Source organism: Astyanax mexicanus, chromosome 4, assembly GCF_023375975.1.
Source record: "Astyanax mexicanus isolate ESR-SI-001 chromosome 4, AstMex3_surface, whole genome shotgun sequence".
NCBI lineage: Eukaryota > Metazoa > Chordata > Actinopteri > Characiformes > Acestrorhamphidae > Astyanax > Astyanax mexicanus.
Genome location: NC_064411.1, coordinates 7724652 through 7743732, shown reverse-complemented (window position 1 = coordinate 7743732; position 19081 = coordinate 7724652). Strand labels below are relative to the sequence as shown.

Below are 19081 nucleotides of genomic sequence, written 5' to 3'. Positions count from 1 at the left end.
GATCTGGGGGTGCGTTGGTGAGAACGACCAGCCCGGGAGGAAGAATGAGTAGAACCAAGAGTAGCCGGAATGGAGATGACAGACTTCATGCGATGAGCCCAGTGAGAGGGAGCAGGAGCAGAGACAGGCTGGCTGGGAGGGAAGAGGCCCTCATCGGAGGCGGTGAGTTGGAGGTCCATGGAGAGCAAGCAAATGCTGGCAGGTGAGTGCGTCAAATTCGATTGTTGCGAACTTTCATCATGAAAGGTAGTTGGTTAGGGGAGGTATTTATAGGACGATTGATTGATACGGGGTGGAGCTAGAACGTAGAGTTTGGGCGTGGTCCTTCTCCCAAACTTTTGTTATTACATAACATCATTAATAACAATTATTATAATATTATACCAATATGTACAGAACACTAAGAAGCATACCTACATTGTTTAATACAATTTTATTGATTAGATAGTTGTAATCAAGCTGATCGAGCATTCAATTAATTGAAAATTGTGGGGAAAAAAGTTTATATGCAGACAGACAAATGCTGCCTTTTAAGCATGAAAGGTATGTTTAAAGGATAGCATTCATCTGTTTTTGCAAATACCCATTTTATTTTATGCTAACTTCAAAGTGATACAACTATACACATGCAGAAAATTAATTTATTAACAATAAATAAGTAAATAAATAGAACCTGTGTGAACACTTAATTTACAAAACAGGTAAGTGATATTCTTTAAACACAAAGGAACAAGTCACTTGTTTTGCAAAATAACTCACACGTACACTACCGTTCAAAAGTTTGGGGTCACATTGAAACGTCCTTATTTTTGAAGGAAAAGCACTGTACTTTTCAATGAAGATAACTTTAAACTAGTCCTAACTTTAAACAAATACACTCTGTACATTGCTAATGTGGTATATGACTATTCTAGCTGCAAATGTCTGGTTTTAATATCTACATAGGTGTATAGAGGCCCATTTCCAGCAACTATCACTCAAGTATTCTAATGGTACAATGTGTTTGCTCATTGGCTCAGAAGGCTAATTGATGATTAGAAAACCCTTGTGCAATCATGTTCACACACCTGAAAACAGTCTAGCTCATTACAGAAGCTACAAAACTGACCTTCCTTTGAGCGGATTGAGTTTCTGGAGCATCACATTAGTGGGGTCAATTAAACGCTCAAAATGGCCAGAAAAAGAGAACTTTCATCTGAAACCTGACAGTCTATTCTTGTTCTTAGAAATGAAGGCTATTCCATGCAAGAAATTGCTAAGAAATTGAAGATTTTCTACAACGGTGTGTACTACTCCCTTCAGAGGACAGCACAAACAGGCTCTAACCAGAGTAGAAAAAGAAGTGGGAGGCCACATTGCACAACTAAGCAAGAAGATAAGTACATTAGAGTCTCTAGTTTGAGAAACAGACGCCTCACAGGTCCCCAACTGGCATCTTCATTAAATAGTACCCGCAAAACACCAGTGTCAACATCTACAGTGATTGGACAGAGGAAGACTGGAAAAAAAGTGTTGTGGACGGATGAATCCAAGTTTGAGGTGTTTGGATCACAAAGAAGAACGTTTGTGAGACGCAGAACAAATGAAAAGATGCTGGAAGAATGCCTGACGCCATCTGTTAAGCATGGTGGAGGTAATGTGATGGTCTGGGGTTGCTTTAGTGCTGGTAAGGTGGGAGATTTGTACAGGGTAAAAGGGATTCTGAATAAGGAAGGCTATCACTCCATTTTGCAACGCCATGCCATACCCAGTGGACAGCGCCTGATCGGAGCCAATTTCGTCCTACAACAGGACAATTACCCTAAACACACCTCCAAATTGTGCAAGAACTATTTACAGCAGAAGCAGGCAGCTGGTATTCTATTGGTAATGGAGTGGCCAGCGCAGTCACCAGATCTGAACCCCATTGAGCTGTTGTGGGAGCAGCTTGACCGTATGGTACGCCAGAAGTGCCCATCCAACCAATCCAACTTGTGGGAGCTGCTTCTAGAAGCGTGGGGTGCAATTTCTCCAGCTTACCTCAACAAATTAACAGCTAGAATGCCAAAGGTGTGCAATGCTGTAATTGCTGCAAATGGAGGATTCTTTGATGAAAGCAAAGTCTGATGTAAAAACAATGTTATTTCAAATACAAATCATTATTTCTAACCTTGTCAATGTCTTGACTCTATTTTCTATTCATTTCACAACGTATGGTGGTGAATAAGTGTGACTTTTCATGGAAAACACAAAATTTTTTGAGTGACCCCAAACTTTTGAACGGTAGTGTAAATAAATAAATAAATACACAAACAGCATTGAGGTGTTAGTTTCACAGCTGTCAGTGGCCACCAATTACAGGAGCAACTTTGTGCCAACATTGCTGGTGTCCAGTGATTTTATCAAACTGGAAACAAATAGATCAGTTCGGTTTTCATTAACTGTTACATTTGCACTGTAAATATTATTTTTTATGTAAATATTGTATCATTTTTGTTTAATGTTCTAGTTTAAAATGTCTTATTCCATTGTCTTATTTGTGCTACTTTAAACCAGTTCACTTGTTCTACTCACTGTTAAAATTAGTCTTGTTCTGTTAGTGTGTTTAGAATAAAAAATGCAAACACTTCAAGAGTATGAATTTCAGCAAGTGCTAATATACAACGAACAACCCATCAAGTAAATTTTGGTATAGAATACCTGCAAGGCATGCATTAGTTTACCATGACTGCTTTAAAAAAAAAAAAAAAAAACACAAATGACAGTTCTTAAAACAGCAACTTTAATTTTTGAATATGCATGAATAAATATTAGTTAATTTTGTTAACAAGCTTTTCTAAGAGGTTATACAAGCGGTCTGACCGCTCCTGCTCTGCTCTCTCTTGCCTCTCTTCTCTCTCCCTCTCTCTCTCCATGTCCTCTCGCAGGAGGTCAAGAAGAGTTCCCTGCTGCTTCCTTCCTCTCTGCTCAGACAACGGGGATGCCACAACAGAAGATGGCCCTGGTTCCTCCTCATTAGATGAGGCTATTAGCAAAGGTGGTGTAACCGATGGTCAATTGCCAAGAGCCTCATCCATGAGGCTGAACCAGGGCCAAGTAGCTGCAGTGGCTTCTCCATTGTCTGTCCCACTCCCTGAAGGCGGACACTTCAGCTCCTAAAATAAAATTAAACCTGTAATCTAACCTCAATCTGCTATCCTCTCTAACTGAATTCTACTTTAACATTAACAATTATTAACATATGTAAACTACACTCAAATCAGTACATAAAAATCTATAAAATACATTGTTCATTATTCTACACAATTTCAGGTTAATCTTTGAACTTACTTTGTACTTTTTTTTTAGATTGTCCCATTTTTTTCTGGCTTGTTGGGGCGTAACTTTGTCCGCAAGCCCCAATTCCAGAAGAATAGTCCTGTCAAAGAACAAACAAAAACAAAGTATGGCATTAAGATGCTTTATAGTTCAGAAAAATATTTTGCAATATCTACCTACATTTTTTTATTAGTTTAGAAAGATACCTAAATGCATGAATGTATAACTAAAGCAATTATTAGCTTAATATTAGCTTAGTTATACTGTAACTGACAATGCATTAGTTACGTATTAACTATTTAGTTTTCTAAAGCAGGCTTTCTGTCAACTTATTTGCCACAAACCTATTGTTTTATTACTGTAATCATAAGCAGTTAGCTAGCTGGTTGGATTAATGTATCAAAGTGTAACAGCTGCATCATTTAAGATGCAATAGAATAATAATATATTATCATTAAATAACTAACTAGTTTAGCTAAAATAAGCCCTTACTTCCAAGCTGAGAGAGCAGAGTTTTTCTCCCCAGTGAAGAGCCTCTCCTTCTCTATGCGAGCCTTTATAAAGGCTTCTATTGCTGATCTGCTCCCTAAAAGAGTGGAAGTAATTTGTATATCTGAACACTGGCTATCACGTTAAACAGCCCACATACAGATCGTATAAACCCGACAGGTCTAACTAACTATAGAGAAAGGGTTAACTAAGTTAACTAATAAAATATTACGGCAACTGATAAAAAAAATGCTGAATATCGCCAGTGAGGCTACTTAGCTATTGAGCTAACAGGCTAGTTAGCATCAGCCCATCTAAAACAATGCACTGGCGCTTCAAAACTTCAAAACTGGAAAACGGCCACCAACTAACCAAAACAAATAAAACGCTAATTTATGTTATTTTATGCCAAGAAAACTCATGAAACACCACACTTACGCTATAAAAACTTAAATAACTTACATTTGAAAATGACTTCGCCGCAGGCCGATCCACTTCCATCCGCCATGATGGAAGAAGTTGAGCTACGCGGTGCTGCCCTGCGCTGCATCATGGGATTGCCTTACCGGCTGAGAAAGGGTCTAATGCTCTCTTATTACAGGGTCAGAATCAGGTATCTTAGTAGAAAGCATTTTAAGGTATCTAAGAATTGGGACAGCCTACTTCTCTGGAACGCGCATCCCATGACTTGCACATTATTGTAAGTTTCAAAAATGGTTACAATGCTCCTTTCCAGGCCCACATTCACAAAGATAGAGGATGCTACCACTCAGTTTTCAAATTCCAATGGATACCTTTTGAAGATAAAAGCACTACTGAACTGAAATATGCTGTAAGAAAAAAGCAGAGTTAAAGAGTTAACGTCTATTTAGTTAATTCTGATTAAACATATAAATGTGCTAAATGTTTTTTTCCCCAGCATCAAACCAATACGCAGTCAGAGGGTGGATTTTAGAACAATGTCCTTCTATCAAAGTAAGGTTATAGGTTTACAGTAAAATAAACATTCTGTAATTTACAAACACATACGAACACATGATGTGTACTTACTGAAGACATATTGTTTCCCCAACGTCACAGCCACAATATGAGCTGCCGACTGGTCTCACATCTTCACCTCTCGGTAGGACACATACCTGAAAGTTTAATTTTTTTACTTGTTAACCTGGCAGTTACAAATATTGACCAGAAGCAGTGCAATAACCCTGACCCTAATTAGGGCCCCATGACACATTCAGACTTGAGATGTCTACGGTGATCTACTCTCAAAATGGAGTTCAATGGCACAAGAATTATTGATCAATTACCTTCGTACAAGGAGTTATGGCCATTTTCAATAAAAAAAAACGAATGGAATTTTCCATAGGGAATTTTGCTTTATTTTTCATTTGGCCACTAGGGGTGCCACAGGTCCCAAACTTCTTGAGGCTGGTCAGTCCCTCTCCTAGTATTTTTTTAAAAATGGAACCTGAACGTTTAGATTCTGAAATATTGTACGTGCAATTGCGGCCTCCCACCGCTAGTTGGCGTTACTGAGGGGTATCGACAAGACACATCGGTGATACGTTTGCTAAATAAAAATTGAAAATAGCTCTGGGTCGTCCCAATGTGTTGTGTGACATCATGGAACCGCCCCCCAAATACACATCGGTGATGTGTTTCCTAAACAAACGTGGAAAATAGCTCTGAGTCCCAATGTGTTGTGTGACATCATAGGACCGCCCCCAATACAAATTGGTGATACATTTCCTAAATAAAAACATGGTATTCCCAATGTGTTGTGTGACATTATGGAACCGCCCCCCAGATCACAAGTCTCGGAATGGGCCGAAACATGGTCAACGTCACCTTGGGGGCGTGGTAGGGTCCCCCATCACATTAAAAAGGATTTACAATCATATCTTTTGATGTAGATGGACTCATGAAAAAACAATGACATGGCTGCGATCAGAAAGCCGACCCAGACGCGTAGGTGTCATGTCATTTTGGCTAGGAGGCTTCCTTTTTCAAATCAATCTGAAAACCTCACTGGCAACCCAATTGGGCTGAGTACAGTGCATCCCAGTCATCAGAATGGAAAATAGACCAATCTTGCACTGGGTTAGGTTAAAGAAAACCAAAGTGTCATGAGCATCCCAAACTGTTTTGTGTCTCCAAAAGTGTATCTGAAGTCACAAAGTGTAGATGGAGTCCCAAAGTGTCGCCACAACCCTAGAAATGAAAATCCATGACACTTTGCCACCTGTTAGGACATATATCACCAAAGTGTATCTGAAGTCCCAAAGTGTACTAGTGAGTCCCAAAGTGTGTCTGGAGTCCCAAAGTGTTGCCACAACCCTAGAAATGAAAATTCACGACATTTTGGGACCTACTAGGTAAAAAATCACCAAAGTGTCATGTGAAGTCCCAAAGTATATAGGAAGTACCAAAGTGTACTTGTGAGTGCCAAAGTATCATATATACCTTTTTTAAACTGGTTAGGCCTTTTATCACCAAAGCGTCTTGGATCGCGAAAGTGGTTTTTGGCGATTTTTGGCTAACACTTAAAGTCCGACAGTTACCAAACTTGTCGGGGTGGGTCGCCACGCCGAGCCGGACCAAATGACTGATGAATTAGTGGATTAACCCTTTGCTTTCGGTAAAAAAAAAAAACGACTTAGCCGTATCTCCTTACCGTAAAATTTCTGGTTAAAAATTTTGGGTCATTTGGTGCGGCTTGCCACACTGAACGCATAGGTATACTTTTGGTGAAAATAGCACTTAAGGTTTAGCCCAAAAATTCAAAAAAACACTTTCGCGATCCAAGACGCTTTGGTGATCTTTGGTCCTAAACTTAAAAAAAATTCAAGGGGGTGTATCTCGACAACCTTTGACCCCAGGCTCACAGTCTGGTGGTCCTACGGCTCTTTTAAGCGTAAAATAAGCTGGTTAGGGCTTTTATCACCAAAGCGTCTCGGATAGCGAAAGTGGTTTTTGGCGTTTTTTTAGCTAACACTTAAGTCCTACAGTTACCAAACTTGTCGGGGTGGTTTTTTTTTTTTTTTTTTTTTTAACCTCTTTTTTAAAAAACGAATATTCGAATATTCGCTTCGAATCAGTGCCGAATATCCGGAGCTCAAAAAACGCTATTCGGGCCAGCCCTACCACAGAGCACTGCTTACAAGCCTTTACAGATTTTGGTACTTTTTATTTTTCTTTATTTTCTTTTTTGTTTCTATTTTTTTCTTGTTTTTTAATGCGTGCAAAAAAAAAAGTGAAGTCACTGGGATTTGGAGGTAGCCGTATTCGACTCTTTGTGGTGAAGCCCGTCTCCAGAAGTTCTGGTGTTGGACTGGAGGGGTCAGAAGGTGTAGCTTTTGGCGACATTATCATTTTCTGATAAAAAAGAAGCATGGCTGCTGTGGTAGACAGTGAGTTAAAAACCCAGATTCACACTGTCTTTATCTTCACTCGTGCTGCTGGATCTGTCTGTTGGTCATTCTGTAATAGAACCATGAACTGTTATGCACAGATTCCTTTTTCTTAAATATTTTCTACAATATTTTGAAACACTCCAGGCTATAATCTTTCCTCTACTTACTTGTATTTCCTGGTTTGATAGATTATATTCGTCAGTATTGCTGTGCTGAACATCCTGAAGTGCAGAGTGCAGGTTTGAGAGGATCAAGGTTGCTGGAATCCTCTACATGCTAAAAAAATGTGACAGTATTGTAGCGGTGGCTCAGAAGAAAATGAGTCAGACTGCACTTCAACAGAAAAGCGCTCTTTATTGAACAGGCTTATCACTCACTTACTGCTCTTACAAGAGCAAGGAGGATGAAACCAACTACAACTCAAGCTCAAAAACCCTTGCCTAGTGGCCAACACAGCCACAGAACAACCACAGGGCAGGTGCCCCTAACAGCATAACATTTACATGGCCCCTCCTCACAAGAGTCCGCGAGGGGAGGGGTCTCACAGACACACACAGACAGCACCACAGAAACACATAACAACCCTGGGCAACACAACAGTATGTAAAATGGCAATGAATTATAACCAATGTTTCCTTCTTTTCCTATTTCCCAGCTACTTTCATAAATATATTTCATGTTTTATCTGCCTAACTTCAGTGGGAAAAGATGTAAAGAGAATTAAGGGGTTAATAATTGGGTATGAATCACAAACTGTGTGATTTTTAACACATCATGTCAACGGGTAACTGCAATCATGATTTGGTACAAATGCAGCATTCTCAAAAAGCTGATCATTGGAAGAATAAAGATGAGCAGAGGATCTTTTTTCAGTAATAAATGTCTGTGATGTTCAGTAAGGATTTTGCATATTTTTCCGAACATTATTTTATTTTCATCTTCCATTCTGTCTTACCTTTTTCTGATTTGGGGTTGTACTAGTCTGGAAAAACAGCAGTTGCCCTATTTATTTCTTTTATAAATGGAATCATGGTCAATGTAATTAGACTTTTATGTTACATCTTTAATGGCCAAGAAAAAATATATAATTCTACAAAATAATAAACCTAATTGAATAAATGTTACATAAATATTTACTCTGTCACTGGTAGACCAAATTTAACAATAGCCAGGCATTTGGTACGCCAAGGTTCCTTAGGAGCAAGAAGGCAGAGGCTTTCACTATATATAGGGAACTAAGCGACATTTTAATAACTGTTTACATATTTGAAACATTGGCCTGCTTATTTTTTTTACAAATTTAAAAATGCTTAATCTTTTGATAGTAAGTTGTAAAATTGGATACCATTTCACAATCTACACTAAAGCTATAGATTTTTTATTCGATTACCTTAAGGTTATGGATTCCATTTATAAAGACATTAAAATGGGAAAAAGTATTTGCTGTTGATCTATGAATTTAAGTATTTGTAAGTGCAGAATATATATTTAATCAAATAAACAAACTAATAAACTAACAAACAAACATGATAAACAAAAGTATTACTGAAAACAAACTGAAAGCAAACACAAACGTAAAACAAAAATAAACAATACAAGGATAACTAAACTATGAGAACTAGACAAGGAATACAAAACTCAAAAGACTAAACTAGAAAACAGGAACCTAACAACAAGCAGCACGAGACACAAAACAAACCTGACAAGACTACAGACAGCAAACAAACCAACAAAAGACTAGACAAAGAAGGCTTGAAACAAAGGGGCTTATATACACCAGGAGGGAACAGGAAACTGGAAACACCTGAGGATCAATCAAGAGGGGGCGGGGTTACAAATAACTGATGACAGGGTGGGGCTAGGGCGGAGACAGGACCAAAACACAACAGTAGCACAAGGCTGGGGGAAACAAGACAGACATGCGCTAAGCTGTGGAACACTTTCTCATCTTGATCTGATAGAGGGTTAGACAGGCCATGTACTACAGTTTCTGTATCCTGTCCCTCAAGTTCCTATAGTGCACACAATGTCAAATAACCTCACATGGTTCTAATTCAGAAATGTAAATATGAGTGTTCAAATTCATGAGCTGGTAGAGAGCTCAATATTCTGCCAATACATGAAGTTACGTTTTGGTACCTGTAGTCAGCGTTTTGGAGTCTTATTCTGTGAGACAGGACATTAGATATTTTTAGCTGTTGACACACCTCTCCCCAGATGGAGTCGACAGCATAAGCAGACTGCTTTTTTTTTTTGTAGCAGGAAATATGTGTTTTTTCTTGTGAATCTATATGTATGCTTGTCGGTGTCGCGGCTGCTCATGAGGATGAATTTTTTGGGGTCTAGTTTCCGTCCGACTGCAGTCCTGGTTGGTGTTCGGAGTGCGGGGATCGGACGCGATGGTGTTTGGGGGCGACGGGGTGCGGGCCATCGTACGGTTGTCATGTAGATGGGGCTTTCATCTAGGACCTGAGGGTTGTTTGCTCCTCTCTGCGGGATTGCATGAGTGTACTTATGCCTTTATAATGAAACTTAAATCATGGGTCGAGCAGCCTCCGGGTCTCGTTCTTTGCAGTGAGTTGCAATTATCTCGTCGTAGAATTTGACTTCCTCAGGGGCGATGTTAAATTCGTCCAGTAGGGCCTGGTTGGGTGCGCCACCTCCTCGGTTCGCAAAGACTCTTCCAGCGTGGTATGACGGTCTCGCGATGATGGCTTCATCCAATGCATACCCAGCCATAGTGGCATGAGCGGCGGTCGCATAACCGAGAGCGAAGGCATGTAGTTCGGGGAATGCTGCGGGTGAAAATAGCCCTGCTTTGGGGTGTCCTAGGAACTTTATGTATGGTGCTGCCAGCCCTAGTGTGCTGTACACATTCAAGAGTCCGCGTAGAGTCTCGACTTCGGATCGATAGGCCGGTTTCACCAGAATGGGTGCTTTAGCGGAGACAACGAAGTTACATACCATAATGAAGCCAGTGAGGCCAGCCCCACGCAGATAATTTCCTGCGTGTGATGCTGCAGCAAACAATGCATTAGTATTGTGCTCCTGGACCATGGACGCTTCAACCAATTCCATGATGACGTGTCTAACTATGATATTTTGTTTTATAGTTTTTGCAATTAATTCTGCGATCTCGTCTTGAATAAACCATTCCTCTTCGACCGGATTGGCGATGCACATTGCTTCCATGCGTTTTCTGGCGTTGTCTAGACAGACTGTCGGAGACGTGATGCACTTAGATGCAATCATGATGATGTGTGATATGACGGTCCTTAACGCTTCAGAGGGTAAGCCGTCCACTGCCCCGAGTTCCACCCCGTTCTCGAAGATGGTGTTGTTCCCAACTATGACGTCATTATCTAAGTTGTCGATTAACTTCTGCGAAGTAACACAGGTCCCGACTGCAATGCCATGCTCAATTTTTGCTTGCATTTGCGTGTGGGCCAGATTATGATTTTTCGTAAAGGTCTCAAGTAAGGGTTGGGAGTCTCCCACCTCCGAGAATAGAGACGAAAGGAATAATCCTGCTCTTGTCTCTTCCGGCAGAGTGTCTATTAAAATTGAAGCCAGTAAAGCCTTCATATAAGTCAGCCTTTTTTCTGCTCCGGACCCCCCCTTGACAGCAAGAATGGGTACTCTGGATGTAATGGACCTGGAAGCTTTAGCCAAAGCTCCACTCAAAGCAGATCGTCCGATCCGAGATGGGTCGCAGACCATGTAGCTCAGTTCTAACATGTTCGTCATTGTAGACTCCTAGAGTGGTAGTTGAGAAGGATCAGATGAGGAATTGAGACTAGCATCAAGTCTTGGTCTCTGTATCGTTTGAACTTCATAAGCAGACTGCTTAGTTTTCATCACATCAGTATTTGGATGTATTGCAACAGCCTGCTGTATATCCTTCAATCTTATGGATTTTCTTCTTGCCTTTTCATGTTCACAAACATAAAAAAATCAAATAATCACTTAAAGAATCATTATAAGAATAACTTGACCCATTAGATAACATAGGTAGATTGTATTAAAAAATAGATTGATTAATTAATTAATTAATTGATGAACTGAGTTATACTGACTGAAGTGATCAGTCATTTCACTGAAATATTTACCTTTAGGGTGCCCTATTTTTTTAATTTACATCTTTCTTATTGGTTCCTGGGATTATGAATGTGCACATTGGGTGTTCTTCTTTACTCACCTTCTGCATATAATCACTTCCCCATGTAACTTCCTTAAACCCTTTTCTGCTGATGAGTTTTTATAAAACCACTTCAGTTCACCATCTAACTCAGTAGATTTCATAGTGTAATGCTTACAGGGCCATGTATGTAATTATCTGATTTTAAAAGTAATGTTTTCCAAACGGTGTAAACTCTAAACCAAAACACAAAATGGTTTCAGATTGATCTAGATACACATGTGTGCTGTAAAGAGATAAAGACAGACTAATGTACACACGTTCATGTTCTGCTCATACTTTTAACATTTCTTACAACTGCTCAATATAATCAAAAAAATAAATCCGTTACTCTATTAGGTGTAGATTTTTTGGGGGGAACTGGACATTAATTTCCAAGTCTGTTTCTCTAAGTCTCCTTCCTTTGCTCATGATGAGCTCTATGTTTATAATGCTCGACCTTAGCCACAATGGGTCGCGGACGCTTATTCTGTAGTTTTTAACCTCCTAAGCGGTACGCTTGCAGTGGAATGTGATGGATGAGGCCAGTTCAGGTGTTCAGATTTTGAGTTTGGTGATCATGAAGTTCTTTAAGAGAACTCTAAGGTGTTTTCCTGAGTGTGTTCCTGTATTCCAGAGAAGACAATGTTGTTTCTCATACTGCGTGCTTGTAGGTCCAAAATTGTTTCTCTCATTTCTTTCTTTTTGATGATAACTGATGAAAGCTGGGTTGTGAGTTCACTGACGGAATGCTGTAGCGTTTTGTTCTCTTTAAGTGGGATAGTTTTGCTCTTGGCTGAATTCCAAGCTTTCACGAAGAGCTTGGAATTCTTTGTGTAGGTTTTTGACGAGGGATATTCTAGCGTTGAGCGCAGATAGATTGCTGTTGATGGAGGGCAGGATAGAACTGACCTCTGTGCAGCAGGGTGGTGAAGCTGGATCTCCTGTGTTTCCAGGTGAGCTTGGTGGTTGTTTGCCGGTGGGGGTTTGGAATTTTTTACCTTTGGCTTTATCTTCCTTTTTGATGACAAAGTTTTGGTAGTAGTGGTCGATGAATTACGCAGTTTTTAAAGTTTTTCGTGTGAGTGCAACGCTGTTTGGTTGTTTGTCTAGCAGCAGGGGGCCGCCATCTTGGTTCACGCAAGAGAGTGCTCAATGCCCATCACTCTGAAATGTGAAGTTTTAGCTGTGTAGAACAATAATACCTCTTGCACTCTTTACTGTGAGCCTTCATCTGTGAAAAGGGGAATTCTTCCTCACATATGACACATTTCTGCGGTGGCCCAACAAGCTGGTCGATATATCTACAGAGGAGAACCTGTTCAAATTAAACAACTTATGGGCTGGTTTTCAGAAGGAAGGTCTGTGGATCTTTCAAATGTCAGACATGGTAGCCCTCATTGGGGCAGGGAATGGGGTTCAGAAGGCGACCTCAAGTTGTTCCTTGTCTGAGTTTTGGAAATACAGCTTAAATGAATTCCCTGAATTTATGTGGATTTGTCTGACAACCTGAACAGAGAAGTTAGACAATTTTCATACTATCACTAAACTGAGTGTGTGTTAACTGTGATGCCTTACACACATTTAAAGTAAGACGTTTCTCCCCTAATCCTGCAGCAATAAGCAGCTGTTTGGCAAATCGATTGGGCACTAAATCCTCATTTTCTTCCTCAAGAAAACAGAAGACGTGAGTGTAAGAATGAAGTTGTGCAGACACAGAAAAGCATCTCCGACTTGACCTTCTCCCTCGGTCTGCGTACGGCCCGAACAGCCTCGCAACCTCAGCTAAGCGTGGAGAAAATGCTAACATCAATTGTCAGGCACTAAAGGAGAACTAGCCATCTAAATCACCAGTGAAGTTGAATATAAATTGTATATTAAGCTGTTGTAAAAACCTACCGTCCACTGGGTGACATGGCATGTGACGGAGTAGCAGGCGAACTTGGCGCGTTCACAGAACCCAGTGGGGCTGCAGAATAAATTGAACAACACATTAGCTAGTTCAGTTTGGATTAATACACCAGACGCAATACAAGTGAATGAATAAGATAAACCATTTTTATTTGAGATAAATCTGAAATATGAACAGAACAAACCTACTGCTTCTTTCAAGCTGGCCGGCCAGCGGCCTTCCACTCGAAGCCACTGTTGACTGAACACTGGTATCACAAGTCAAGTAATGCTAGAGTACTTAGAACCGATTACTTCTGTCTGATTCACCAGTTGACCAATCCTGCTTTAGAGCGAGAATAGGACCGCCTACCTAATTACCATACAAATTCAAAAATACAGAAATAAATAAATGAAGAAATGTTGAACTAAATGAATGAATAAATAAATGTTGAAATAAATAAATGCATAAATAAACGTTGAAATAAATAAATGCACATATAAATGAATAAATAAAAAATATATAAGTAAATAAGAAATTAATTTATTAATTTACTTAATGTATTTATTTAGCCACACAATTATTTATGCGTGTATTTATTTATTAATTTATTAATTAATTTATTTATTCATTTATATGTTCATTTATTTATATATTTATTAATATATTTATTTAAACATGTATTTATTTATTCATTTATTTATATATTTATTTATTTTTACATTTATATGTGCATTTATTTATTTATTTATTTATTTATTTATTTATGTCATTTTTGGTCCTCCATATCTATAAGGTGGATTAAATCCCCCCATTATAAAACCCGCTACACCTTTGGTTGTGAGTGTTTATAAAGTTGATGTTTTTAAGATGAAATGCTGTTTTTGAATCAGGTCTCGGGGGAAAGGAAAGATCCTGCAGATCTTGATGAAGATGTTCTTTGTGTTCTGGAGCTCAGCGCTGTTTTTGACAGAGGAGAAGATTCTCCTGTTCAGCCTCCAGCGTAAATCTACTTCTTTATCCTCCTCCTCCTTCTGATCCTCCTGCTTTTTATTATTATCATAATAATCCTGTTTAATAACCATTACACACATTCTCTTTTAAAAGGAACAGAAGAAGGAGAAGCAGAATCAACAAAATGTAAAGAAAAGAGGAGAGATGTTTTCTTTTTTTCCAGCACTGTTTACTTTTCTTCATTTTATGTTCATCAAACTGAGCAAAGCTAAATATATTACATATATATATAATAAGCCTACTCAGTTATTGAGACTTTAATAACCAGTGTATTTCTTTGTTTTTATATTTATTATTATTACATATAGATATAGATATAGATCCACTCACACATCTTTAGCATTGACCTCTGACATGCTTCAACCGCTTTATTGGGGAGATGATCTTAAAAGTTCATTCTGAATCTGAATGGATTGAAGGTCATTTATGGGTATTTTTTTTGTCAATATATTTTCATAAATAAGCTCCATTCTAACCTTTATATTACCTTTAATAGTGGGCCAGAAGGGTTTAAATAGACCACTGAAGGCGTGTCGTCATTTTGTAGTCGGCACCATGTTGTTTATGCTCATATTTGGGGTTCAGTGTCTAAGAGGTTCAGACCTATAAGAAAAGTGAATGGGCTTTTCAAAAACTGGCCTCTGTCACATTCTGTGGTAAATAAATGTGTTCAGAACCTGTACGTTTTATTCTGTGTACATTTTACTCCTAAATATCGCCGCATTCTGCGCAACACCAGCGAACTTCAGCCAGATCACGTTCTAGATTATTCTTCTTCTTCACAGAGGATCATTAAAGTATTTAAACAGGTGAAAACTCTTATCAGTCTGGTGATGTTGAGCAGTGTAGACTGTGTTAGAGCTTTAAAATGCAGATAATAAGAGAAAGTGAGCTTTTACTGTTCAGGAGTAGCGCTTCCCCGCAGGGTTTATTATTTAGTTATGGTCATTAGTTTATTAGAGCACACCTGACCCAAATAATCAACTAATTAACTAACTAATCGACTAACTACCTGCCCTCGCTGAGTGATACAGCAGAAAAACTAGAAGGACAGAGTTACTCCAGAACCACAGAGCTAATCCCGCTAACTTAAGAGCCATAAAGTATAAAATACCTAATGTAAAACTACTAAAACAATGAGCCAGAAGCACCAAACAGCTCTAATGTACAATCTTGTACTTAGTGAGTAACTCCTTAAAGAAGTGGAAACACGGGCCGGTTCTTAAAAGGTTCGCAGGAACCGGAACCGGCTCCAGCACCAGCACTTTGTTGGTGGTATCTGTGCTGCTGGGTTATTGATTTCCTGCTGTAACACTCTTAGCTCTCCTCAATGAGGGCAGTTAGTTCCTTAGTTGGATCAGCTGTGTGTAAATATGCTGTAAACATACGGCCAGAGTTCGCTGGTGTTGCGCTGAAAAGAGACCCCTGCTAATCTCTGCAGCTGCGCTGTAGAATTAGCTTAAAGCTAACTTTTCTAATTTTTAGAGAAAAAATTGAAAACTAATTTTTCTCATTACGATTCTTTAACGATCTCGTAATTCAGAGGATCCAGTGATGTTTAGGAGATAAATGTACACAGAATAAAACGTACAGGGTTCTGAACATATTTATTTACTACAGAATGTGATAGAGGACAGTTTTTAAAAAGCTCATTCATTTTCCTCACAGAGAAAAAAAAGCTTAGACACGGAAGCCGTACGAGGACTACAGAATGACGCAGGACTTCAGTAGACTGTACTGCAGCTTTGTTGAGGGACAGATGGTGTCATGGACAAGACAAGACAAGACAAGATGAGACAAGACAAGAAACTACAACAATCAAAAGACAAAAAAACAGAAATGTTAATTACACCACCAAACTCGACTCCAACTTCCACCATAATATGACCACACAAACCAAACACACAAAAAAATCATCAGACTCCTCTTCACCTTTCTTCATTTATTTAGCTTTATTAATATGAACCTATTTTACAATAAAATAAAACCGTAATTAACAATAATAACAGTAGTGAATAAAGATAACAGTAATTAAAATAAAGGTTCTGGAAAAAATTACAAAATCAACTATATAAAATATTTACATAATTATATTTATACAAATATTTTTTCCTCCTACACACACACACACACACACACACACACACACACCGAATCTCTGTTACACACAGGGTTATTCTATCTTACACAGACGCACTGAGGAGCCAGAACCATAAACCCTAAAACCTGCATAGAGGGGCTGAGTGAAGGTGGTGTAGAATGTGTGTAAGTGTGTGAGAGTGTGTGAGGGTGTGTGTGAGTGTGAGGGTGTGTGTGTGGATGTGTGTGTATCAGAGGAGACTCTGTAGAAGGACAGAGTGCCGGAGGGACAGTCCACATACACTCCTACTCTCCTACAGCCGGAGGGAGGAGTGGAGAGATCAGTGCTGTTATTATTGTGATGAACAGAGTAACTGTTATCAGAGCAGATCAGACTCCAGGAGTTTATATTCCCTCCAAACACACAGTCTGATCCTCCTCCTTTCCTGCTGATGGTTTTATAACTCAGAGCTACTTCAGCTCCATATCTCCCGCTCCTCCACTCAGCCTCCCAGTAACAGCGTCCAGTAACACCAGTAACTCTCTCTCTACTCAGAACCTGCGGATACACATCAAATCTCTCTGGATGATCAGGATACGACTGCAGCTCCACTCTAAACTCCACCCTCCTGTTCTCCTCACTCAGAGAGAGATTACACTGCGCTGTGTTCAGATCCAGAGTGAAATCACAGAACCCTGAACACAAGAACACACACAGAGTGTATTTTATGTGTGTAGTGTTATATTTAGTGTGTGTAGTGATATATTTAGTGTGTGTAGTGATATATTTAGTGTGTGTGTAGTGTTATATTTAGTGTGTGTGTGTAGTGTTATATTCAGTGTGTGTGTAGTGTTATATTTAGTGTTATATTTAGTGTTTGTTGTTATATTTAGTGTTATATTCAGTGTGTGTAGTGATATATTTAATGTGTAGTGTTATATTTAGTGTGTAGTGTTGTTATATTTAGTGTGTAGTGTTGTTATATTTAGTGTGTAGTGTTATATTTAGTGTGTGTAGTGATATATTTAGTGTGTGTAGTGTTATATTTAGTGTGTAGTGTTGTTATATTTAGTGTGTAGTGTTGTTATATTTAGTGTTATATTTAGTGTGTAGTGTTGTTATATTTAGTGTTATATTTAGTGTGTGTAGTGATATATGTAGTGTGTAGTGTTGTTACATTTAGTGTGTGTAGTGTTATATTTAGTGTGTAGTGTTATATTTAGTGTGTGTAGTGTTATATTTAGTGTGTAGTGTTATATTTAGTGTGTAGTGTTGTTATATTTAGTGTTATATTTAGTGTGTTATATTTAGTGTTATATTTAGTGTTATATTTAGTGTGTGTAGTGTTATATTTAGTGTGTAGTGTTATATTTAGTGTTATGTTTAGTGTGTAGTGTTATATTTAGTGTGTGTAGTGTTATATTTAGTGTGTAGTGATATATTTAGTGTGTAGTGTTATATTTAGTGTTATATTTAGTGTGTAGTTTTGTTATATTTAGTGTTATATTTAGTGTTATATTTAGTGTGTGTAGTGTTATATTTAGTGATATATTTAGTGTGTAGTTGTTATATTTAGTGATATATTTAGTGTGTAGTGTTATATTTAGTGTGTGTAGTGTTATATTTAGTGTGTAGTGTTATATTTAGTGTTATATTTAGTGTGTGTAGTGTTATATTTAGTGTGTAGTGTTATATTTAGTGATATATTTAGTGTGTATTAGGGATGCGACGGTTCTCTGTATTTTATTGGTCTGTTTGGTTTGATACACCCGGATGGACGGTGGTATTTGGGTGCGCACTAACAGAGTGAACAAACGCTCTCCCGCTGTACATGCCCCGCCCATGGCCAGGGGGAGGGGCTGCTGAGCGCGTGCTGGGGGACTGCGCCGTCACACTGTGAAGATTCACCAGCAGCTCATATAAGAGAAGAGTAATGTTATTTTATTCTCTATTCTCTTTATTGTTTATGTAAAAACTGGGTTTACAACACTGAATATTAATCAAGCAATTAACCATTATTTACACTGGAGGGGGATCCTCATTTACAATGCAGCTGAGCCTTTACAGTTTAAAACAGATAAAAAATATATTAAAAAATAGAAATAAAAACTGACATTTACTCTACACGAATAAAATATATACGTAAAAATGGAAAAATAGGAAATTTGAAAAAGATTATAAAAAAGACACATAAAAAGTAAAGAATTATATTTTATGAAGAAAAAATAACAGTAGTGAAAATAAAGTAAAATGATAAGAAATTATAAAATTAATATTAATAAACTAAGAACATGGGAATCATGGAAAAAAAATAAATATATAATATGATATTGTTATTTATATAAACTATTTTGATAAATAAAATAATAAAAATAAACAAAATAAATAAGTAACATAAAATATAAACTCATGAAAAAAACTAATTGAAATCAACCACAGGCTTTCTGAATAAAAAGCCTGATAGTAATAAAAGTTTCAGTTTCAAAACATGGAAATAGATCACCAAAACCTCAAGCTATTATTTATATTCAACAATATTTAATTAACTTTTCCGCACTCATCTTATTTTAGTTTTATATTATTTGATGTCTCTCTTGGTTATATGACAGTGGTGTTTTTATATTGAGTTTTATATCATGGTTTTGCAGTTTAAACTACACTTGATCCGTCGTTATTTATAAAAACAATTTTTCTTTAATAAAACAGAGGTAATCCCACGC

At 38.1% G+C, this 19081-nt stretch overlaps 3 protein-coding genes across 9 annotated transcripts in view; 1 reads left to right on the top strand and 2 right to left on the bottom strand.

The window, feature by feature from the left end:
* Window positions 1–19081, bottom strand: part of LOC125801399 (zinc finger protein 239-like) — a 240236-nt gene that overhangs the window by 29715 nt on the left and 191440 nt on the right. The window lies entirely within an intron of this gene.
* The window catches only part of LOC111196471 (zinc finger protein 239-like), a 294610-nt gene that overhangs the window by 189306 nt on the left and 86223 nt on the right, over window positions 1–19081 (top strand). The window lies entirely within an intron of this gene.
* The window catches only part of LOC125801109 (zinc finger protein 501-like), a 286089-nt gene that overhangs the window by 218082 nt on the left and 48926 nt on the right, over window positions 1–19081 (bottom strand). For 2 of the 3 annotated variants that reach the window (XM_049477137.1, XM_049477138.1), the window contains one exon: window positions 15872–17056. The exons of the other annotated variant lie outside the window; for it this stretch is intronic. In XM_049477137.1, the coding sequence (XP_049333094.1) occupies window positions 16455–17056 (602 nt within the window). In that variant the 3' untranslated portion in view covers window positions 15872–16454. Of the gene's footprint in view, window positions 1–15871; window positions 17057–19081 lie in introns of those variants that run through there. 3 annotated transcript variants of the gene reach the window in all.